At 41.9% G+C, this 26,175-nt stretch overlaps 1 protein-coding gene across 1 annotated transcript in view; it reads right to left on the bottom strand.

Annotated features, from left to right (window-relative positions):
- Positions 1 to 24,357, bottom strand: part of arfgef1 (ADP-ribosylation factor guanine nucleotide-exchange factor 1 (brefeldin A-inhibited)) — a 75,008-nt gene extending 50,651 nt beyond the window's left edge. Inside the window, exons 1-2 of the mRNA XM_034706215.1 lie at positions 24,341 to 24,357; positions 24,007 to 24,233 (exon numbers count right to left, since the gene is read on the bottom strand). Coding sequence (XP_034562106.1) covers positions 24,007 to 24,130 — 124 coding nt within the window. The 5' untranslated portion in view covers positions 24,131 to 24,233; positions 24,341 to 24,357. The remainder of the gene's footprint in view (positions 1 to 24,006; positions 24,234 to 24,340) is intronic.
- Positions 24,358 to 26,175: the final 1,818 nt, after the last annotated feature.

Raw genomic sequence — 26,175 nt, 5'->3', positions numbered from 1 at the left:
ACTTGGTTTTTTTGAGGTACAATTTCGGAGTTTAGAGCTGCTGCTAATGCTCTGGCATGGTTTCTATCAGCAGTTTTTACAGTTTCTTGTTGAAATGCTTCGAATGAAAGCAAGTACGAAGCCTACAGAGCATTTAATGCAGATCTAACGGTCACTATTTAGGGAAGCTGAAGTGCCATGAGACTACTTTTGTAAACTACTGACAGTAAACGCTGGTGAGGAACGTTCTGAAATTGGGCTCGTGGGCCCTCCCAGCACAAAAAAAACGCCTTAGTAGACACGGCCCCTTTAAGGATCTGTTGCTGACGCCTTGGTGCCAGATACCACAGCACACCTTCAGAGGTCTAGAAGAGTCCATGTCTCATCAGGTCAGGACTGAGAGCGGGGCCACGTGATATTAGGCAGGTGGTCATAATGTTACAGCCGATCAATGTACATCCATGTTCTGTTACTTGAATGTAATAAGAGGTTCCCAGAATGTAAGAAGACATCTCAATGATCTTATTTAGTCTCAACAGCAGATCAATATTTGAAAAGATTTTAATTCCCGATTAAATAAATCAGAGAAAAGCTGCAAAATATCAGATTAAAAAATTAAGCGTTTTTTCTTTTCAGCTTCTAATTGATCTTTAATTCTCTTCTGATCGACTAATCCATTAAATGACTATTTGTATCTGTGCTAATGATCTCCGTCATAAATACTGTATAATGATGCTCATGAATATTCAGGAGTATAATCCTCTTGCTCCTTCAAACTTTCAGATTCTTGGCAGCCAATCAGCTCTTGAATTTCTCTCACCAAAGTAAATAATCTTTTCTCTCTGCCAGCTACCCTTTCACAGTAACACCACTACAAGACAGAACATCACAGAACTGGACCCCAGAGAAATGGAGTGCAATATCACACTGCACGCTGCATGAAAGACAGATCTGTACGTCTGTCTTTGTCTGTTCATACGTCTGTGCGCTATAATATCCAACTACAGCAGGACTCCAGAGGTCTCTCTTCCAGGATGTGTGAAATTACAAACTCACACTGACCCGGTCTGTTTGACTCTTGATATTAACTTCACGTCGTATGGTTTCTGAAGCCCAGGGTTATCAGATTTATGTAAATACGCACAAGTCAAACAAGAAGACAGTCTGACGTGCACGCAGGCAGACGGTCTGAAGGGAGGGGTGGGGCTCCTCGTATTGACCGTGTAAGTAACTGTCAGATAATTAAGCTCGGTGTGTCTGGAGTGTGCTGATGAGGAATTGTCACCCAAGGATTTGAACAATGAAACCATGGCAACAGTGTGCGGTGATGAGAGAGGACAGATATATACTCTTAAATATAAGTGGTGCTGGATGCTCCTGGGACGGGGCAGACAAGAACTGGAAATTAAAGCTGCAGAATCACATCTCATCTGCCAGTTTGAAAACAAACACACAGAGTGCAGACATACAGCAGGAGGCAGGCACAGAGTGGGGCTCACACCCGTAACAAACAGCAGCTGTGGTTCAATTCCATAAGGCTGTAATGACCCTTTTTCTGATGGACATACTGCCAGAGCATGGAGAATCAAGATGTGGTCACACAAGCTTTTAGATAATAAACCCTCTCACTAACCCCATCAAAAAATAGCTGCAGCTTTTCTTTACAATACCGCCTTTAAAAAGAGACTGCAGAGATCAAATGGAGCTATTGTAGCACCTTAGCTGTGGCAAAATCCCCCCTTATTCTAACTTTTTTTTCTGGTGAAGTATAAACTGTTCCTCAAAAGATGCATGTTTTTAAGTTGTGAGACAGGAGTCAATGGTTCAAGTACAGCTCTTGAATGAAATGTGAGAATCTATCATCTCATTGACTACAGAACTAAATGGTTACAGCATGAGGAGCTAAGGTTAAACTGTGGGTTGTCATTCGGTCAAACACTTTTGGAGACAGTTTCCCACTCAGATTCGTTGGTTGTTGCAACACACACACACACAGACACACAGACACACAGACACACAGACACACACACACACACACACACACACACACACACACACACACACACACACACACACACACACACACACACACATTAATCCCCAGACAGCTATTTATTCATTTACATCTCATTTTAAAGAAATCAGCTGTGAAATAAATGCATCAAACTCCTCACAGAATGATCCCGGTAAAAAGAGGAAAAGGATTTTAATCTCTTTCTCCTACATGACCAACAGCCGAAGCAAAAAGGCTGATCTAAGTCTGAGCAAGAGTTCCTATATTGACCAAATACTGCCTTGAAAGCACAGAAAAACAGGAACCTTCAAATAGTTCTGTTGTTTACATTGTTAGAGTTAGTTTGGATTTTTTTCTACAGTTGTTGGGACACTAATAACAAGATCAGAAAGCTTGTTTTGTGTTCACAACAAAAGCAAATGAATGATTCACTATAAAATCAAAGTAAAGACGCAATTGCTCGATGATTTCACGATGCGTTCAATGCTCTACTTGCTTTATTCACTTATTCCTGAGAGTTGAAAAATCGAATCTTCAGCGAATCTTTGTACCATGACGGCCAATATGAGTCCAATGCGGAAGTGCTAAAAACTGCAGTTCATCGAGGATCTGCTTGAGGCTGGCTCCGGAAGTACCGGAAACCACATACACACCAATTAAAAAAAGCAGATCTTTACAGCAGAAATAAACATGTTTACAGCCTGGTACAAAAGACGAGTGTTGTCTGGATAGCTCATTTCTCGATCAGCACACACTGTCGGGGGGGTTATTTTTTTTCTAACACGGCAATTTTGAAGATATTGAGATTACGAGTCTTCCAATGAGAGGCACAGCTGACTTGACCGACAGGCTGGAACACTGTAGTTGACAGCAGTTCATTGGCCTCAAAAAAGCACTTCAGAAACAGATGGGTGACGTCACAGATACTACGTCCATATTTTATACAGTCTATGCAGTCAACGCGCTGATCCAATATTGAACTTTGTTTTGGGCTTTTCTGCCTTTGTTCAAAGGATGGGACAGTGGATAGAGCAGGGAACTGTGAGAAAAGAGAGGGAATGACATGTAGCAAAGGGCCAGAGGCTGGAATCGCACCTGGGCAGCCGCTTTGAGGACTATCAGAGTATGAACTTTTAGCATCTGGAAGAAGGTACAGAGTCCCCAAAAGTAAACTGAATCGTTTTAAAAACTCCTTTGTGCTTATCTCTATCAGAATTTTAAATAGTAAATAGCCTGTTACGGTTGGGACAGTGTTATGGTGCTCTTGAAGAGTATGCTGTGTGATGTTTGGCTGTGTATTATTTATTGTATTTATTATGTGTGTTCCTATTGTCATTATGATTTTTTAAAGAGCAGGTAAAATGGGCAGCACTGATGTCAAAGACAAATTTCCCTATGAAGACAATAAAGGACATTGTATCGTATCATATCCCAACGTATAGCCTCTGTACATGGGTCATGTGATTAAAACACTAAGTAAAACTGGCGCCCCCACAGTTTTAAACTTTATTGGCACCCTAAAAATCTGGACTTGTTCCATCTTCCCCAAAACTGTAGCCTACAGCTCAATAATGTAGATTACAGCTGCCTGTAGCATCTTCTGTTACAGCTAAAACAAAGAACTGTGAGCTGTTAGCCAAAAGGGCAATGCTAGTTAAGCTAGCAAAATATTATCAGTGTTTTCCAGCTAACACTTTGAGATTATTTTCTTCAAATTAAATATTATGACAATAAAAAAAGTAAGAGCATTAAAAAAGTGCTTTCATTATCAAAATAAAACATTTTTGTTAAAAAGCCTTTGTTGACACAGGACATCAGGAGACGTTCTAGCTAAGTTGCTACTAATGCTTCTTTAGTTTATTTTGTGCTCAGCATGTTCTTTGGTTAGGACTCCTCCAGCGTACAAAAAAAGTCCATAAAATCAGTCCAGTAACATACAATCACAGAAGTTACTAGTAAAGCCTACAGCTGTTAAATAAAATCAACAATGGTGCTTTCCTCTGAGGAACTTTTTGGATTTGTAGATTTGGCGCCCCCTGTGGACAAACTGTTACATCTTATCTCTTTGCTGGTTTTATCCTGGGTGTTGTGTGAGCAATCCCCTGCCCGCTGCCCACTGAAAACGACTACATAGAAGTAATCAATCTTATGCTGAGGGTCATAAAGAGGGCCTCATGATTGATTGTTGATAATTATTTCAGTGTTTAACTGCACCAGTATCACTGGGGAGCTCAGTATACGGGCAAATGCTCAAGTCGAGGTAAAGAGTCACTATAGTGAAGGGAAATATGCTAGTGACACATTTATTGTCACGACCTGCAGCTTTTACTTCCTGTTTCTCCTGACCCAATATTCTCTCCCACACAGCTCCACAGCAGCACTACTAAAGCTCCAGACTTCTCAGACGCTGTGTCCTGTGCCCTGGTTTGTCCCCAGGTCTGGGTATGATCCAAAGATGGGCAATAGGAACAGCAGTTGTTCAGGGGAATAAAAAGCTCCTCCACTGAATAATTACACAGGACGTCAGCCGCCTGGAGAAATCCAAATAGTCCGTCACTTTTCAATCTAACAAGTCCACATGAGAAAGACCCGGGGCCCAGTGAGGGGCTTTTATGATCCAACAAGTGGAACCTGAGAAATGTGACACTTAGAGCCCAGAAAAAGAATCCTGTAAAGCTTGTGCAACAAACACACCATCCTTTATTCTCCTGATCACATTCATGAAAATATCACTGCAGCGTTTTAGGTAAGACGTTTTCAAAATTTACTCAAAGCTCAAAGATTTTGCAACAAGCATTATAAATAGAGCTCCTGCATGGTGAAAGTAGACAACCAGGCCAACATACTCTTTTAGAAACATTGTGGCTTTAACACTACTTCCACCAGAGTGGAGCTAGCATACATAAGGCGCCTATTTCCCTGACCAGATACATTAGAGAAAACCAGCCTGCTCTCTTGTGACTTAAGCCCTGACCAAACCTCAACACAAAGCCTTTGAGAGCTCCATAATGCACAAGAGTGGCCTGCTAAGCCATGAATCACCTCGACCATTTCCATCATCTACAAGGTACTTTTTCTCTCCTCTGACTTTGACCCACATCCTAACCGTATAAGGCATTAAATGAGCGTTAAAGTCAGGGCGCAAAATTTCCCCTGGAGGAGTCATTTCAGTCAAACACTTTCTTTCATCGTCAGGAGACGAGGTGTGGGTCAGATATGGGTAGAAACAGACTTTCTCTCTGAAATTGGTTACTGATGTAAGCACTGAGCTGCCATGTCCACAACGAGAAGACAAAAGTCAGTCAGTGAGATTGCACTCTACTCTAACTCTGCATGAATCCCATCTTTCCTGTGGTTGTCATCCATTCAAGAGACCCCCAAAAGCTGCCTTTAAGCCAGCTGATGATGTCTGCACTCAGCTTTGGAGTAACTGCAGTCCAACGCCTGGAAACAGCCATGAGTGCGAGGAGGGAGGTTTCTGAGAGCGAGCAAGTGCAAAGAGTAGACAAGCATGGATGCAGCTGGGTGTAAGCACACACTCCAGTCAGGTACTTCACTACTGTCAAAGATATACAAGCTCATTCTGTCTCCTTTACTTTTCAATACCACATTTCTTCATTTTTGTTTATTTCTTGAGTTTATTTAATTAGTAAATGAACATTACTCAACATTTCAGCAGTATGCATTAATGTGAATATGCTGGATTAGCACAATACCTACATTTCATCCTTAGTCTTGAGGCAGGGACTGACAAAAACAAAAACAAATGTCACAAGACAGTCTGCAGGAATAAAAGGTGGGCCTAACGCCCCCCGGAGAACAGGCATCAAACAGGAAACAGAGATTATTCATGAGGACATGACTGTTTTGTTTTTAACCAGTGTTGAAGTGTTTTTTTTTTAAATGCTTCAAGACGAGATATTTCTGTTATATCTATGTTCTGTGGTACTTCAAAGCACCAAAAGGCAGATTTGCAGTCATATTTTTTAAGTGACATGCAGTCACAGTGAAGAGAGCGGGTACCATGAAAACAAAGTATTTTCATTTCATTATATTTTGCTCTTATGAACAAATAAACAAATTCAAAGTTCCAGATTATGAACAAATATTCAGAGCAAACAGGACGATTTTATTTGGTGTCTATACACTGTCGTCAGGATAATCTGGTCCTTTAATCCTTCATGTCACTGTGTGCAAGTTGTAAGTCAATACAACATTAACTAGTATGGGAAGCCTAGAGGAACAATGTTTGTTGCTGTGGTATTGAAATAGGTATGATGTTTACTGGTATCACAATCCATTCATTATCTTATCCCGTCTGGGGTCACAGGGGGTGGAGCCTATCCCAGCTGTTTTTAAGGGCAATCTAAAGTCACCAATCAACCTCATGAGAATGTTTTTGGACTGCTGAAGGAAGCCAGAGGACCCAGAGAGAACCCACATAGGCATGGGGAGAACATGCAAACTCCACAAAGGAACCTGCCGTCAAAGAGGAACTTTTTTGCAGTGAGATGCTAACCAGGGATGGGCATTTCAAGCCAAAATACAATTCAATAATCATTGACATCTATTCAGCGATTATTTTAATAATAAAATTGTACTTTTTACATTTTTTAAGTTATATTTTTTCGGGACTTTTGCCCTTTATTACATAGGAAAGCTGAAGAGAGACAGGATACATGGGGAGTAGAGAGTGGGGGAAGAAATGCTGGAAATGGTCACGGCCGAGAGTCGAACCGGTGAACTCTGCCAGAAGGACTATAGCCTCTGCATGTGGGGCACCTAGACCGCCAGGCCACCAGCGCCCCGACAAAATTGTACTTTTAAATGAGAGAATATTCAAAGTAACTGTTCGGTTACTTAATAAGGGAATATTCGAAAATCATTGCCCATCCCTAGTGCTAACCAGCTAACAGTGCTAACCACAGCACCACCATGCAGCCCACTAGTATCATAATGAAGTTTGAAATTCTTGTATCTGCACAACTCTATGTGGTACCATGTCATATCAAAGTTTTCATTTGTGCAATGCCCTTCCTATAAATTATATTTAGTAGAAGTTACAAAGACAGAACTGCACAACCCTCTCTGTACATCAGCCTCAGTGGCAGACTTATTAAAGCAAACATAATAGCCTTGGCCCCCGAGTGCAACAAAGTCTGACATATGACACCCACACGACAAGGCTGACTGTGAAAAATACATGAGGTGATGACGACATCCAGGGAAAAGCTTCAGCAGCTCAGCTCCAAGACATCTCACGCCAAACAACCAAACGCCACCTCTGTCAACCTCATGGAGCACACTGATCATGTTGCACTTGCATGGAAAAAAACATGCTGCATGTGTGATCAGAAGACTGTCGGCCATAAGAAAAAACAGGAGCTACGTAGCTGCTAGTTTGAGAAACAACTTCACAACACCCTCTTCTTTAGGTAACAGTGTGACTGCGAATGACCACAACTTGATCTGCATTGAAAGCAGCAACATCACACGTCATCGGTGAACCCGGCAGCGATAAAAACACAGGTTTCTGACGTTTTTCAGTAATAAAACTACATGTTTCACAGAGGCTTATCAGACATCCCTTCAGTCACACTTACACTGAGCTGGAGCCAAAGCTGATCATGGCTCAGATATGAAATGCACAATGGTGTAGTCAGCCTCTTAAGATGCAAATGTACAGCTGTGATAGATAAGGCCGATGAATCAGCAAGGGGGAGTGTTTGGCAACCTTAAGCCAAAGGTTTGAGGCAGGATTGAAGGAGGGTTACCAGTTTAAATCCTTTGAATATCTGGAGGAAAATCTGAGCCGAGGGAATGAAGAATGCGCTCCACTCGAGCAGCAAACCACGACCAAAGTCCTCGGAGCAATGCAGCTTACACACTATGATCCAAATGTGAGTTTATGTGTCTGGATGAAAGTAAACAGTGTTAGAAGATAAGCATGCATATAAACTAAACCTTCACTGAATAAATAAACACTACAGGGAGGCTAAGAAAGGAGCTACAACACATTATGACGCATTTTAAAGAATACAACCTCCATTAACACGGACAAGCAGAACAGTTGTCTGCCTTCATGATGCATCACATCAAAGTCCACCTGATTCTGGATGCATCTTGACAAAACAACCTGCTCCCCGTCTCTCAGCACAGACAGGAGCTACGAGCAGGAGGACTGTTTCTTACTGGGTGCTACCCGGCCTTCGTGGCGTGACAAAGCATTCAGCAGCAGCTTTAGAGCACCCTGCTGGGAGTGTCTGCAGCAGGGCGGCAGCTCGCCAGAACATTGAGAGTGGAACCACAGGTCCTTTGCTGTGTGTCTGGGCTCATGCTATGTGTGCTTGTGCTACAGTGTAATAAGCAAATGTAATCAGAATCAGGACATGGGGTTTAATGCCAAGTAGGTTTGCTAATGCACAGAGCTAGTGTTGGTTGGTTCATGTGAGTGACATAAAAATAGAGAACCACTTCTTGTGCCATGAGGTGTCGGTCCTCCTCCCTGAGGGAAAAGTCTTCAGATGAATCAAAAGAGACTGAAGATCAGCAGAAAATGAGGCATCATAGATCATAATCTGATATATCAAATCAATAGGTGACAGTTATTAAACAGTGAGGTCTGAAAAATGTCCTTAAACTGGTCTGGGGTAGCTCAAGTTAGCACGGGGCTCATATCATTGTAGTGCTAATAACAGGAGAGTATCAGCAGGTGTCAATCAGAGCAAACTTAGTAACTGAAACACTTTCAGGGTCTGTGGGAAATATTAAAACTGTGTCGCACAATGTATTAGGTTTGGTCAGATCAAGCAGCAACCTCCGGTCTTAAAATATGAAGCCCATGTGGAAGTGCTAAAAACTGCAGTTCATAGAGCATCCGCTTAAGGCTTGCTGTAGAAACACCAGAAACCACATACACACCAATTCAAGAAACACGGTCTTTGCACCAGAAATAAACATGTTTACAACCTGGTTTAAAAAAACAGCTTCGGTCTGAAGAGCTCATTTCTCTCTTGGCACACACTGTGCGGGGGTGAATTTCTTCATAACTCTAAAATTTCTACCGTATTAAACTTACGAGTTTTGCCCAAATAAGGCTCACTTGATTAAGTGTGCACTTTGTAGCTGTTAGCAAAAAGGCTAAAGGCCCGTCTCTGTAACTCACACTAGCTCAGACAAAGTTAGGTTGCATTCTGAATTTCCAATATGGCTCCTGCCTATGATTGGCTTTAAAACAGCGGTTTAGAAACAGATTGGTGACATCACGGATACTACATCCATTTATTATACACTCTATGGTTCAGATGCAGATATCAGTATCAAACATGGCTCCATTACACTTCAAAGCGCTGCATCGGGTGTTAGAGTACTCAATGCATCAATCCAAAGCCATCACTTACAGGCCCAGATAAGCAATTAAATGTTTCTCCCTCTTGCAAAACTGTAGCATATGCAGAACGTACTGTAGAAACAGTTCAGAGCAGAGAACGGATTAGTGGTACATTATCATGCCTCAATAGCAAAAACAACAGTGTGGTACTACCACAGTACTAGCGGAGGGTTGAATGTCGTGGGGTTTCACATTTAGAGGAATTCCTTATTCATGATAAGAGAATTCAAATATCTGAAAACACCAAATAAAGCAGTTTCATGTTGATAGGTAGAGATTTTCCACTGAACAAGACGAGCTGCGTTAGTTCCTGTTCTTTTTACTTACTCCTTTACTTTACGAAGCAAGGCAATACAAGTCTTAGCACTCACTTGACATCATTCAGCAGTATAGTGGATACGTCAGCATCCATGTGTTTAACTCTCTGTATCAGTGAGGAGCTGAGGGCGTAGGAACATCTCTGCAGTCAGAGTTGAAGTTGCCTTTAATAATGGTAGAATTGATTTTCATGAAATAGATGTGTTTAGTGTTTTGCATGAAAAAGTGACGGTGATATGCTGAGATCTGCAGGGATGTGCAGACAAAGGAAGGTAAATAGAGAACTGATGAATGTGAGCTCTGCATGATTTCATTAAAAACACACAAAAAAATCCATCAAGACATTTCTAGACCTCAAGCTTTCACACAATGGGTTATTGTGACTAACAATGAATAGTACCTTAGTTGATTTTATTCAGAGTGTACTACACATTCATTTCTTTTGATACTCAATGTTTTATTGTATTTACACTGAGCAAAAGAAAACAGATGCTTTGATAAGTTCTTCAATGTGGGCGATGCAGACTGTATCACAACTTTATCCAATGTTTATGAAAGTTTAGAAACTTTTTCATAAAAAGGAAAGATAAATGTCTGCGGAAATCTGCCATCAAAGAACTTTTAGACAGGATTTACATTTTCATCGCAGTTTTCACCTGCAGCAGTTCATCTGAGGCGCAATAAATCTGCAAAATGTTGTTGAAACAGAGGCAAAGCAATCATTATTTACACCCGAGGGGGCTCAGCTTGTTTTGCTGAGGCATGCTGTCAATGTGGACACTCCATTTAAAAATACCTGAATGCTATTTGTTTGTTCATGTAGCCCTGCAGCTCTCTGTCTAAGCTGTTTGTCAGGAGCAGGGCATAATATTCTAAAACGTTTACAATAGGCAGAGAAACATTGTGGAAATGTACTTTCTATCCACTCAATAGAGACACTGAAGAGTAGACTTCATCATCAGTGTGTTCAGCAGGTAGAGCCATGCAAGGACATGCCTGTGGGGCCGCACACACCCGGGCAAATATTCATGCTGACTAAAGCTGTTAGATCAACACTAATTCAATAAGAGGACACTCTGCCAACAAGACATTCACACATAGAATCACAATAAACTGCCACTGATGCAACTCTTCACACACTCACGCACACTTTATATGTGTGTGTGCACTCATACATGCACACACGCCAAAAATCTCAGGTGAGCTGTTACACATCATCAATTAAGACACAGCAGATTCTGCACACGGCTCCTCCACCAGCAGGAGGGACTGAGATCAACACACAGCTCTCTGGAGAGGCTCTGCAATACGTCACAAGACCGGCAGCAGGAAAACAGCTCGCTGGGAGGAGGCAGCAGGCTCAGACAGAGACCAGAGAGAGAGACCAGAGAGAGAGAGACCAGAGAGAGAGAGAGAGAGAGAGAGAGAGAGAGAGAGAGAGAGAGAGAGAGAGAGAGAAACGAGAGAGAGAGAGAGGAACGAGAGAGAGAGAGAGAAATGAGAGAGAGAGAGAGAGAGAGAGAAACGATAGAGAGAGGAGACGAGAGAGCAGGGACAAGGAGGAGGCTGGGATCCAAAACAAATCAGCTATATAAACCTGTCTCTCACCAGCTCCACGTGCCATACGAGTGTGTTTGTGTGTAAGTGCTCATATTACAGGAAAGAACCAGCATGCTTGGTCTTATTTTAATACCTAAGTAAGATGTGTTTTGGTTATTTCTGTGCATGGCCTTGCCCGTTAAAACTCTGTGCAACACAAAAAGGAAAGGGAAAGGCAGAGCCGGGAGAAAACAGAAAGGATTTCTATGTTTCTCAAACACTTCTTACCCTTTGGATACTTTAAATCTGCAACATTAAACCACACACTCCTTCCTAAAGGGCTTCCAACCATCTCTAATCACACACACTCACACACAGGAGAGGTCAGAGGTCATTCCCTGGCTCAGTTTCCATCACCTGTGCAAGTATCCGGACACTGAGAAAGGACACCCTGCGTCATGAAGTACCATTTCCATTTCAAAGAGCTTCTGCACCTGGCATGCCTCCCGTGGCCGGCTCTCACCTCTCCGTATGCAGCGACCAGCTCAAATTCAAGGTGGTGAGAAAGGACCCTCAGGACTCAGGTGGACATAAACAGGTTTTATAATGGTGCATGTATACAGTAGAGTCTTATCTCCATCCAGCCTCTAACAATGATTTCATTATCAGCATTTTAAGCACAAGCTGTAGTGATATACTGCCCATAGGGAGGGTAATAAGGCCTGCTTCATAGCTTTGCACCGCCAACTCTGGCTAGTCTGGGGAGGAATCTATATGTAGGTGCCTACGTCTACCTCCTACCGAGCACAGATAAACACCGGGCAGCTGAGACCACCACACAGAGCCTGAGAAAAATCAGCCCCCTGACATTTCTTTTGTCCAGGCTGAAAGCAAAGGTTGCATAGCAGTAATTACGTTTGGAGGGGGAAGAGGGAAACACTGTCAGAGGTTGTCTGGGCTACCTAATCGTGTGTGCGCTCATGTGTACGCACATACTGGTATGTGTGCACTATGTCTATGTGCAGCAGACCCACTCACTCGCACTTGCATAAGCCTGTGTCTAATCAATAGTCTCACTCCTGGCTGAATCAAGGCTCTCATATTCTGGCCAAAAAGTCACAAAGCACTCGGCCTACAAAAGGCCTTGATTACTCAGCTGTTGGCTTTGTTGTTGAAATAAATTTATCTCCAATAACTCCGCTGATGATACATGATTTGGCACTTCTCGGCTCCAGCGCTGTGAATTGCAATTTCTGTCCTCAGAAATGGGGTTATTATGATTGTGCAGGATCGTGCTGCACAAGCTGGAGATTAATAGTGAGTCAGTGTGAGATAAATATGTGAACTGAGCTGCATCCTCCTCGGCTCATTCAGCTAGAGTGTTTTTCCACGTCCGAACAGCCCTCACGTAGGTCCCAGCATGCTTAGCAGCAAGCTTTAACAGAGTAAAGGAGTAAAATGTGCTCTTTGCAAGACACAACCAATTACTTCATCAGGAGTACTCCTTACTTTGTGTATAACATTGGGTGCTTTCGACCAGCAGTACCAGGAACTTTAAGTTCCAAGAGCTTCTCTAAAAGGAACTAAAGTTATATTCCTGTGAATATAATGTAAATGAGGCCACTGACGTATGAAGAACAACAGACAGCAACACTACAGTTAGTCTGTAAGCATGGAGGAGATTCCGCAGGTGTTGTTTTTGATTGTGCTTTACATTATATTGCAAATGGATCCATTAAATCACTTGAAAGGAGACGAGAGCTAAAGACAAAGAGGATTCAAAACACCTGACATGCTCGATTTAAAGCAGGGGGACGGAGCTAAAAAGACAGGGCAGTAATCTACAGGTATTTTGGTTTGAAGAGCGTCCCTGTTAACTGGCGACTTTCAGCAGGATGCATCCCTCACAAACGTCTTTAGATTATCATTAATACTTATCTGATGAGGATAAAAACTAAACTACGATGCATTCCTGAGGACTCCTTCTGTGTTTCAACAGTGACTGTTGTACAGGGTCACTCGTAAGACTGTAACACCAGGAGCTGACAGAGACGCAATCACACTAAGAGGCTCAGAGAAGACGAATGGTCAGGAGTTATTAAACCGAGTGAATCACAGGTGTGTGTGATGTTATTGTGGACGACGGGTGAAATAAAAACACTATGGATACTCTACCAATCAGAAATGTTCAGCATTGCAGGCCCCTCCCCATAAAGTTCCTGGACCTTTGGAAAGCACCACCACCAAGCAGGGGCTTTTCAAGGAGATTAACTATCCCAGAAATAAATTTAGACCCTGGTTCCTGCTGTCTAAATGCACAGTTTCTCAAAAGGTCCCTAGTTCCTGGGGAAAGTTCCTGCTGTTGAAAGGTACAACACTACTAAATAAAATGTATACTGTAACCTCCCTTTGCAGCTTTTATCTGTAGGTGTATCTTACTTTTATAAACATTAAACACTACAGATAACCTAATATGTTTTAAAACTTGTACTCCACCTGAAAATTGGACACTAGCTAACTAGCTTTCACTTGCCATGTCATGCTTGTGGGTGTTTCTACTGGATTCTACTTTTGTTCATGATTTTTAAAAAATATTACTTAAGTCATCATCAACAACATAAGCTGTAAAAAGTGAAGCCAAAACTTTCAGAGCTGGTATGTCATGAAACGATGAAGTCATAGCCTCTTTATATTGGGTGCGCACTTAAACCGACTAGGCTAACCGGCACCCCTGGATCTTGAGGGGTATGAGTATTTTGATAAGTGAAAAAAGCAACTGCTCCCAAAGCTGACCCTAACTCTGGCTCCAAATGCAGAAACGCCTCGCTTCATTTTTGTGCCATGGGAGGAAGTGAAGACATGCCATCCATCTTACATTCGTTAAGGTTTCAGCACAGTCATTGTTTTGTTAGCAATAAAACTAAATGAATGACAGAGCAAAGAAGAGCTAGCTCAGGTTAGATATCAGCTGACAGTTTAAGCTCCATTTCTCGCTAGTTAATGTCGATATATTGGCTGGAAATGTATTTTATCACAGAGTCCATTTTGTCGCAAAAAATGTATATCATATCAGTTCAATTTTAAACTCCCCATTTCTCCTGCATCTTCCTCAGAGGCCATCCTTCTTTTTAATCGCCTCTTCCTCCCTCCATCCCTCTCAGTAATGGTGATGCATTATTTGCTCGGTGCCAACTGTCTTTGGGTGAGTACGGATGATAGATCAATACAGGATAGAAACAACAAATAAATACGGGCACCACGAGATGAAACAGAAACAAGAAAGAAAGTGAAGGGTTTCTCTCCACTCCCCTCATCTGTTTGCGCTATAATTAATTTATCACCTGTCCCAGGACTGAAAGAGGCATCAGTGGAGAGAATGATGGATTATTTATGGAGGTATCAGTGTAAGGAAATAAATTAGAAAGTGGAAGGCAAAATAACACTCTAAACTGTCTTTTCTGTATAGATAGAAGGTTTATTTACGCTTTCAGAGCGAGCACCAGGCCTAACGTGTTGACTGCTCCTCTGCTTATTATCTCAGCACCAGTCAACCTTTGAGGTTACAAGCTGCTTAAGTGTTAGCACTTAGTCTGGAGGGGGAAAAGAGACAGTAACCAGGCATGGGGGCCTCACCCTTTCTTCATTTCTACTTTTCCTTCAGGGCGATGTAGCAGCAGCTTCATTATGGAAAAGTTTATATCAGCACATTTACTGTACTCTATAACACATGCAGCACATCCAGGTTAGACCGCCTGACCTATTTTCAAGTCTTTGTGTCAAATACAGGTGGACAAGAATGCTCATGATGATACTCATATTTTATTAAGCCCATCTCTTTCTTATAAAGCTATAAAAACGTGCCGATTTCCTAATGTTTCTTTACCTGTACATCACATTATTTGGATTTCATGCTGTTAATGGGTCACACTAGTCCAGCTGAGACAATCACCTTCAGCTGAAAACTCCTCACAGTTTTTTAAAGTAGCTGCTTTCTTCAACTTTAAAGCTAGGGATGGTAGTCACGGAACACTAGCATGAATTTGAGTGTAGCATTTCCTTGGGACTCCGTCTAACCCCTCCCCACCTCCCCCCCTCCCCACCTCCCTGTAGAGTTCCTCCAAAACTACGTCCCCGCCCACATGCACGAGCGCTGCTGATTCACAACCATATGATGGTGACTGATTCAAAACCGGTCCTCAGCACATTGTTTGTGTTTTGCACTACGTCAACTCATGTCTCACTCAGCAGTAAGAAAACACCAAAACATTATCATAGTTAAAAACACCTACAAACATGAAATGTAGGAGGCGGGCAGAACGGCAGGACGGGATTTGATTGGTTTCATAATTTGGCTCCTGATGGCAGGATGGTGTTTTCCCAGGTTTACTCTGGCTGTAGATAGCGGCTTTCTCCTGCTCTTTTTTAAGAACACATGATGTATTGATTGCCATCGGGACATTAAGATCATTTTAACCAGTATAACAAAAGGTGTATCTAAATCTGACTACCAACCCCAGCTTTAATGATCAATGAGTAAAAATACAGCTTATAACCTGTGCAGCCCTAAAACAGAGAAAGCTCAACAAACGGTGCCAATATCTCTCTATATCTTTACAGCCTGGACTGAACTGCTCACAAACACTCACATATATCTGATTCCAGTGAGTCCATCAGCCTCAGTATAACTCTCAGAGTCACAGTCTTTTATAGAACCCTGACAAATATATGTGACATTAAATTGTGGCTGACAGCTGCCGTTTCTTCCCTCATTTTCATGTTCTCATCCCGAGCGATGCCAGCAAGTTTCATAAACAGGAAACTTGATGTGCCTTCGCCACATGGAAATCCAAATGAAACTGCCTCATTTCAACTTCAGGGACGATACATGTCTGCCAAGAATGTGAGGGATGCTGGTGAAAAGGTCGTCATATGCTTTTATAACTCAGAGTACAAACAGGCTGGAGGTGACAGCAGCCCCTCTTCATATTTTGGGAAGTGGGTCCTCGGGGAGTCGTGATAAAAACCCTAATTAACAAATGTGATCGTTTATAGCCGGGTGCTTATCGTGGGTGAGCGTGTGGCGACTACGGTGCAGCTTATCACGAAGGAGCATGTGTTTGTTGTCCTCCATGATCAGAGGTGCGTGTGGCCCGTTGTCTCCCCTGCCAAGTTTGTGACTGAGGAAGCGTCGGGCCGGGCGGGCAGCGGCCTTGAATTTGGTTCAAAAGAGCAGCTTGTTACTGTGGTTGATTTCATCTGCGTCTAAAGCTTTTATTCAATGTGCTTTTGACCTTGCAGAATTTTTCCATTTCTGTGTCCAAACTCAGAGCTAGAGGGGCATTACTTCAGCCTGCCAAATAACATGGTTTGGTCTCAATTCAAACTGTGAAATCAGGTTAGAAGCAGGAAAAGTACAAATCCTGCACATCACAGGTGAGGAGGACTAAACTCATGATGGGCGAGAGATTCAACTACATCTTGAATTTGAGAATGCAATTTTGGATTCGGCAAACGTGTCCAACATCCTGCCACATGGAGCTGCATTACTTCTCCAAACCATAACCATGAGCAACCTTATCATCATTTAAGAGCTTAAACACAACATGTATGACATCATGGATGACAAAAGGCTGATGCTGATTAAATTAGAGGGTACAGGGATTAATAAATCAAATAAAGGAGGCAAACAATACCACAAGAGTCAGTCAGTGGACCATGAGCACCTAGATGATTAGAATATCTGGTTTTGTAAGCACATCATGTTGCAAAGTATCCAGATTTAATGAATGTCAAACCCCTCAGACCTCCACGAACGCACAGCGGGCACTCAGACTGTCGATATCTCAGAGCAAGCAAAGTGGAAGCACTAATGCTTGCTAAAAAAAAAAAAACTTTCTGATTAATATTTACACACTGTTCTAACAAATAAACCACAAGCTGTATTCTTCAAAATCGAATAATGCCAGGTGAGGTGTCTGCTCTTGACCTCCAGAGTCAGAGTGCTGAAGTGAGCGAGTTCCAGGTGAATTAATTTAGAATCTATGAGTTGTACTCTTCTGAAGAGTTGGTGGCCCAAACCAGGAGCAAGAAAATGGACCGAACTAGAGCTGTTAGTAATTATATTCATTAGGGATGTCTCGATCCCAATAACAACTATCTGATCGGAGCCGATCGGGACGTTTTTTAATTGATTGGTGATCGGCATTTGAGCCCATTATCTCATCTGATCATTTACGTCTGCTGTCACTGAACACATTATGCAGCTGAAGGCGCAAGTGTAATTGAGCGTTGAGTTTGCTTTACTGTGTTTACATAATGAGAAAATAGTAAATGGAACATTGATGTAGAACACAAGCCATGATTTAAATTTTATTGTAGAACTCACATGTGCACTGCCAGACACATTACAGAAAAAAGCATCTGCTCTACACACCCTACGGCAACTCTCCAGGGACATACGGTTCAAAAAGGCGAAAACAAAAACCAAACACAGGACAGTCTGTTACATTAGCATTAGCAACCTTGTGGCTAGCGGCAGCTGCTGTTCTCTATACCGGCATGCCACTGCGTAGCTAGTGGCCTGCTACCGGGCGTGTTTCGCCTTCACTCCCAATATTTATGTTCTCCGTCTCACAGCCGGGTGATGCCGTTGTGAATCACGCACTGTCTCATGAGAGTTTCATTCAGAGCAGCCTCTGATTTAAGCATGCTGTAATGCATGCACACCTGTTACGTGGGTCTCATACAGCAAAGCTTGTAAAACAGATTGAGTTTGACAACAATGCTAGCTGGATTAGATTAAATGGAATAATTAAAAAAATTACTGAAATGGGTCTTATGTTAACTTATTTTTGTTAAAGGAATAAAACAGTGTGCATCTCAACTCTCTTATCTCTTGTGCGACTATTATCTTGGCAAACACAAGTATCGGATCGGGACTTGGTATCGGCAAACATTCAATATGAAAAAATCGGATTGGGATCGGGGGCAAAAGAGCTGATTGGGACATCCCTAATTTTAATTATTATGAACTGATCCAAAAATTTTATTCACAATGAAATGAAAAATATTTGACTCAAAAAATACCATAAGTCTACCAAAAACGAGAGCTCAAACTTAAGTCTTCAAATGTCATTTTTTGTCATACCAACAGATCAAAATCAAATGTACTTTCACAAATTCCAAACAGAAGAAGGAAGTCTTAACATTTCAAAAGCTGTTATTGTTGGAAAAATGGTCTAAACGACACATTTGGTAAATCGTAGTCTTCAGTGAATAGAGGATAAAAACATGGGCATACTAGGGAACAACAAAGCCTCAAACAAAGGGAAGTCCTCTCCATCGTGTCTGCATCCTGAGTGTGGACAGAATATTTATCTGCAGGCGACAAAAAAGAAGGGAGGCTTCAAATATGCAGCTGCAAAGCGTTTCCAGGTGGTGTGACCTCTGCAGCTGACCCTCAGAAGGAAAGAGATAATGAGCAATGAGCTCAGCAGGACTCAAGTCCTTAATGGACCACCAGAGTGGATACAAGTCCTCACTCCTTTTAGCATGATAGCTCGCACACACTCCCCTGACTCAGCCGGTTACATTCACAGTGTGGAGGCTTTTCAGTTGCAGCCCCCTAAAAAACCTCCCCAGGTCAGAGTGGACAGGTTGCTTTAAAAAACAACAATCAGCCACAAGCCAGCATCGTAGGGAGCGATCAACACGTGACGTCAATGAAGCACAGAGTCTCTGTTTGCTTCTGAGAGGAAGTGGGCATAACCAGCCTGAGGGCCTTTGATATTTTAGTTACCTGTCAGTCTGACTCTCTTTCTGTTCCACGCTATCAGACAGCTCCCCTCACAGAAGCCGACTGTGCGATCCAAAGATAATAGGAGCCCGGTTTGCACTGCTGCAGGTTAGACCATGTGAGAAATTGAGATGGTATTCCTTTTTGGGAAACTGCTGTGTGACATTTTGATCATCCCAGCGAAAGGTCAGTCAGAGGGAGAGGAGGGTGGACTGTTTGGTAAAGGTAGCCTCACAGGGTCTTCCACCTCTCTCCTTAAAAACCCTGCAGCATTAAAGCACCAGTGTGGGCTGCGTCCAAAAAAACCAAGTCTACTTTACCCACACAAATTGGAATCCGAGTACCAGAGAAGCTAAATAAAACTCCATCTTGTGTAATAGAAAAAAAATAGTCCCAAATATGTAGCTCTGAACAATGTCAATGAATGACAGGAGAACTTTTAGTGACAGCACAGAGGAGACTCTGCACAGGCACTCTCTCTGAGATGTCTCAAAGCCCCCAGAGCTGGAGGGGATTATGTAAGTCACTCAGTATACTGGGTCACCCAGTCGTTTTTGATATGCACTACTACAGTAGAGCTGCTTCCCTCCATGCAGGGATTCTCATGTTGTGGCTTTTTAGAGTAAAGCCCAGAGTCTGTGTGACCGACAGTTCATTATGACACCATTTAAAGCTGATTGGTTTCTGCACTGTGGACCGGGCAGGCTTTCACCTGAGCTTCATTCTTCCCTGTATGACCTTAAAAGACCCAAAACAACAGGCTGTGCGACTAATGCTGGCTCTCAAAGGTAAAGTACACTCTGAAACACAAATCAGGGTGTGAGCTGGTGACATAGTGATAGACCGTAGTGATGATGTCATCTGGAGATAAAACATGGAGGCACACCAGGAAGTAAAAGATAATAATGTATGGTGAGCAGGTTGTAAAAGCCAACTGAAACCTTCACACGGTGAGCAGGGCATGATACAAACCAGAGGGGTCTGACCTCGCCCTGAAGGGGTCCAACAACCTGTTCACTATACATTATCCCGCTTATTACATGACCTCTAATAACAGAAATCAATCATTTTACACCAAATGGTTTTATTGGTTTCAAAATGATGATACTTCTTCTGTTTACAGTCTGAGCTGCGTCAATAGCGACAGTCAACTCTGCAGCCTCCTTCAAGCGAGTAAAGCTAGCTGTTATTATTCATGTGAAACTGAAATATTCACTGATGGTGAAGTGACACAAGGATTGCATGAAGCTGCAGTGCACCTCGAGGTTGTCTGCCTTGTCTGGCACTCGTCTAAGCACTGACATAACCTGTATTGTGTTCAATGTTTACTCCCTGCATCATGGTCCCTACAGTTGTTGCATCTGTAAGCTCTCCTGCCTTTCTTCAGCTGTTTTAGTCATTGATAAGATTACTGCAACGCCGGAAGCATGTGCACCACGTTCAGCCACTGCCACGGTTTGTTCCTTATGACGGTATGCGCCCTGCTGCACTGGAAGCGTGTTTGGAGCGGAGCGCAGCTGAGAACAGCCAGGAGTAGCAGGACTCGTGTTCAGCTTGATGTGTGCTGGGCCTGGGCTCTGTCGCAAATATACTTGATGCTAACTTTAGCAGAGCTGAGACGGATCATCTCCAGAATGTGTGGCGCTGACAGAACGCGATGCACACGCTTCCTTTTCCGTTGAAATTGAGTGATAGTCTGAAAGAGTCGGGGGCCGCATCTTCATAGCAACAGTCTGTTCGTCATAGCAGCAGTCTGCTATCATTAAACAGTAGGACATTGCTTTGAAATGTTTCAATGTAATGACTAGGGGTATAACAATTCATCTACTACATCAATATACCGATTTATATTCCTATGATCCGACTACATCGATCTGTGCTCGGCAAGTTGGCCTTCCGGAGGATATATATCAATCTAACATCGTTTTGAAAGGTAATAAATCAATTGTCCCGATATTAGAAAATAACGCATTGGATTTAAGCACGGCAGACTTTATATGGATCAGGTTTTTTTGCACTTTTAATGATAAAGACGTTAAACGTTACTCAAGTCAGGCTGCCTGTCTGTGACACCATCACCACGTGCCAGCAGACAACAAAACATAGCATCCCAGATGGCAGAAGAGAAGCCAGCGAGCCAGAAATTATCAAGCCACCACTGCGGTCCAGCGTGTGGAAACACTGGCTTTTGCAAAGACGGAGATGTTCTAAATAAGTCACTCGCTGTTTGTAGGATATGTAAAGGTCAAGTCAAGTACCACGGCAACACGACAAATCTATCCAACCACCTACTAAGACGCCATGGGATTTCACACAACACCGGCCGTCCAGGCACCTCTTGCAGAAAATGAGAGCAGAAAAGGTTAACCTCCTGTTAATTCAACCTGAAGTGTTGGTTGCACTTTATTGAAATAAAATGTGAAATCATTTTCCATTAATTGTTGTTTATATCCTTAATTAATTTATACCTGATTCTCTTACAAGAAACAACAGGAATCTAGGACTGTCCAGTATCAAGGTATTTATTTCACAGTCACAGTGGTTGAATTTTTGGCTAAAAAGTTACTGAATCGATTTCAAGTCACTGAATCGTTTCGGATGGTATCGTTCTAAATGAACCAATATCGTCCTTTAATCGTATCTTCAACCACAAATCATGATACGAATCAAATCATTGTTAAAAAGAATCGTTACACCCCTAGTAATGACCAACCAGAATAAAGAACGTCACACAGCTTCATAATAAAAATAGATTATTTTACTATGACAGCTGGCACTTCTATGGTTTTTACTTGTTATTGGTTATTTTTAGATGACCTACATTTCACTACAGCCCATAGGGTGAGTGACTAACTCACTTACAATGGAAAAATGCAGTCACCTGATGATATCATCAATTCAACTTTTCATGCTCTGATTCCCAGGTCAAGGAAGTCTTTGCACAAATCACTGTGGGAGTATGCAAAACAGACATCTTTCTTTTGGAGTCCATGCTCACTCTTTAAATGAAAGCTAACCTCCTGCATGAGGCTCTGTTTGTTTCTGTTGGTCTACATACAATGAAGTGGGGGAAGGAATACATCATTTGTGTGGGTGGGATGTTTTCACTAAACAAAAGAGCAAGCCTTGACAAACATATTCAGTGTATTTAGCCTTCAAGGCCACTGCAATACCCTTCAACGGCTGAATTAGTTAAACAAGGAAGCAACTGTTCATGCAGGTAGGACTCATGGCTGCTGCTCATTGTGGGTTTTTTTCAGGTAGTGTCATATTACTTCCTCAGACAGAGGGAACCCAGCTTGTTCTATGACACAGAGCAGATAAAACAGTAAACTTATCTACAATGACTGTGAATTTATATTTTGGTATCCTTCCTATCCAGGGGCATAACCAGGAATTCTGGGCCCCTAAAAAGATATCTCAATGGGCCCCATCACCACAGCCAACCCTACAAAATATAGCATTGCTGCTATAACACTGGTTTATTTGCATTAAACAAAAATATAAAGCTACATATCAATATTATCATTTTTACAATTTCTCCAAATGTAACTGCGCAATATTAACCGTCAGACTGTCCACATCTTTAAACAAGATCATTTGAAGCCAAGTGACTTGTTGAATAACAACAAGGGGGCATTATTTGGTATAATCTAACCTCATGAAGTAAAATAAAACTCTAAAAACCTACAGTTCACTTTCAGTCAGGTTCAGCCACACTTGATGCGGTGAAAATATGACAATTCCCCACTTTAAGGCATGAGACGTGCATCTCACAGAGCCGTGGAATTCTGAATGTTTGTTTATTTATTCTGACAATTTTAGCTATCTTATTGCAGTTATAACCAAACAAAACAAAAGAAAAGCGTAGCAGAAAACACATTTTATTTCAGGCCCATGAAGAACTCCCCTCCCCACTTGGGCCCTAGGTAGTCAGTCCCACTTTTCCCCCCACTACGAAGCCCCTGTTCCTATCACATGTACTCAAGTAGTCACCACAAAGGACATATTACACCTGCTAACAAATACTTTTACAAAGCTGCCAGATGTAGTCACAAAACCGGAAGTATGGGACGTTGCCTTCAAAATAAAAGCACAGTCACTGACAATAACGAGCACGGTTACTCTACTCGATGGGGTATACTACTCTAAATACATCCCATGAATCACCTGAATAACTTATTTGACTCGTGTGTTTCCTTTTACTGTGGGTTTAATGTTTGTTAGTGTGTTAGTACTAAAGTTGGGCGATTTCATCAAGCTTCTACCGGAAGTGATCCGTTTTCGTTCCGGGAAACTTGCCATTGTACTAGCATAAAAGGTGCTGCCGACAAATGTCACCTTTTGCTTTCACTGTCTCAAGTTCACATCTATTTTACAACATAATAAAGTGCTTCGATGATGTACCTGGTTAATAAATGAAAGATGTTTTAAGATAGCAAACGTGTCACCCTACACATACAACGAGCACGGCTACGTCTGTGTGTACCAGGAAGAGACACAAACATCACCTCTAAGGGGTCAGATTAAGCACTTTAGATGAACATAATTCAGATTTAGTTAAAGTTTAAAGTACAGGTGAGGGTAGGCTTGAGATTGAAGGGGGGTAACAACTTTGTTTTGTGTCCGGTGTCCGGCCTGCTCTCACATCACCACTAGTTTCGCAGCATCGGCTCAGTGTTGAACCACCCACCCACCCCTCCTCCTGCACCATTTCCGTGTTTTATACGGTATCATGACCACGGAGAAGCCCGTGCCACGTCAATTCAACACGCAAGTTTTTGCTGAATAATAACACAAGACAGTGGCACAATATAAACAACCAGTGTGTTGCGAATGTGAAACGAGCTGAGTGCTAAACGCTGCGACATTGGTGCAGAACAACCAGTTAATAAGTGAAAGGGTGCATGACGTGTCTAAATCAATGAGTCCAAGAAAGCTCAAATGTGATGCTAAAACTACACAACTCACCTAATGCCACCTCGCAGGCTTTCCTCAGCTGTGAATGGTGAGCCTTTTTCACCTCCTTGTCGGCCAGGATCTTCTCCAAAGCTCGTGTGAGGAACATGTTTTTCGTCTTTTTGCCCTCAAACATGTCGCACCGGAATTTGGGGCGAGGTGTGCCTGGTCCCAAAGGGGGGGCTGCAGCCGCCTCGAACGGAGATATATTCCTTTACAAATGTCAGCCTGCAGAGCCCCTAACAGACAAACATAAATAAACACAGAAGGTGGGGTAAATCCCTCAGATTTCCATTAACGACCTGCCTCCTGCGCCATGTTGGAGAGAGGAAGCGACGTCACGTACGTGGTTAGAGAGCGGCCGCAGCGAGGCAGTAGGGAGAGAGGAGAGAGGAGAGAGGAAAGGTGTCATGAGTGTGGACTTACTGCTAAGCTCTTCTCCACACATGCATTAACCTACATGTGCTTAATAAAATCCGAGGTAAGAAGAATGCAGTGACCTAACAAAACGGGTCTGACCGCTGCAAGTTTCCCTCTTATCCTGTATCAATATAACAATTTTCCACTTACATTTTTAAAAGACATTAATTATAGCAAAACTGTAATTAAAGATGAGACTTGGGTGTTATTATATAGGTCTGCATTTTACTGTAAACTATTGAATTTGTGTGAATATGTGGAATAAAAATGGAAAATAAGCTCCCAATGTGTGATCCTTTAACAACTTAATAGGTGCACTGAAACAAACAAGACCATGACTTTAAGAAGAAAAAGGGAGCCCTTATGATTGGCATATATGTGCAATAATCACAGTTATCAGTGAAATATTTTTTCCCACTTATGCAATTTTTTTTAGTACAGGATACATTACTATTAATACTACTGTACCTTTAAAAAACATTAAATATTGGTTAAAAACAGACCAGTCATGTACTCATGAATAATCTGTTTTCTCACTTGATGCCTGTTCCCGGGGGCTTCGGCCTCACCTTCCATCCTGTTTTTATAATGTCACAAACGTTTTGTATGTACAATCTGTTTGTAAGTCTGTTCGTGAGTGTCCTGTTAACTGTTTTGTGACATCCTGTAATTTTAAAAGTTGTTGTTTTATGTTTTATGTTTTATGTGAGTACCTGCCTTAGGACTATGGATGACATTTAGCTATTGTGCTTATTCCGGCATATTTACACTGAGGCACACTTTCAACACTGTTGAAATGTTGATTAATGTGCATTGTCCTAATCAAATAAACTCAAATTAAATCAAATTAATTCAAATTCAAAACCTTTATTTATTCTCAAAAAGACATTGAGGTTTCCCTCGTTTTCAATGTCGTCGAGATCACAGGCACATTAGAAACAAAGAACAAACACACAATCATTCACAAAACAATAGATTCATTAAAACAGATTCAATTTGAGACACAGTGGTCTGAGATCAAAGTCTTAAATTCTGCAAAAGAGGGAATGGATATCAACTTTAAAGTCTGTTGGAGGGTATTCCATGATTTAACGTATAATATACATCACCTACAGTGCAATTTTCATTCTATACTGTGCAATGTTCAATTTTTATGTTGCAGTATTCATCGGTTTACTTCAATGGTTGTTTGACATTTCAGTGCATACCTGGATGTCATACACTTCAGGAGAGCACATGCATTGTGTAATGACAAAAAAGCTTTCTACAATCATAATTAGATCTCCCTCATCCATATGCAAGCCACAAAGGTCATTTTTTCCATTATATGGCACAGGATTTGACTGTTCATGTCACCCAATAATTACATGTAAGCATACTTATTGTCTTCTATGTAATCATGAAGAGAATCCTTAAAAATAATTCTAAAAAACCACAAAATATCGTCAAGAGTGAGGTTATGAAAGTAATAACAAGGTTGATGTGTTGTTTTGAGGGCTCTACATTTGTTTTTATCATCACAGCACTGTGATTATTTCTCATAAAACACTAATATAAAATATTCAGGTTCTAAAATTGAACCTCTGCTCACACGTTTGATAACCATTATGTTGAAAATGTCATAACTTATCACACCTCGCCTAGGAATGTGCCCACCTGCATTCTGCTTCTCTGCCTTTTGCAACCTTGAATCAGATTTAGCAAAGTGAAACAGCAAATATATCCAGTGAATCTGGCAGTTTGACAAGACACGGATTTGGC

Source organism: Notolabrus celidotus, chromosome 17 (assembly GCF_009762535.1).
Source record: "Notolabrus celidotus isolate fNotCel1 chromosome 17, fNotCel1.pri, whole genome shotgun sequence".
NCBI lineage: Eukaryota > Metazoa > Chordata > Actinopteri > Labriformes > Labridae > Notolabrus > Notolabrus celidotus.
This window is presented reverse-complemented; position numbering and strand designations above follow the sequence as displayed.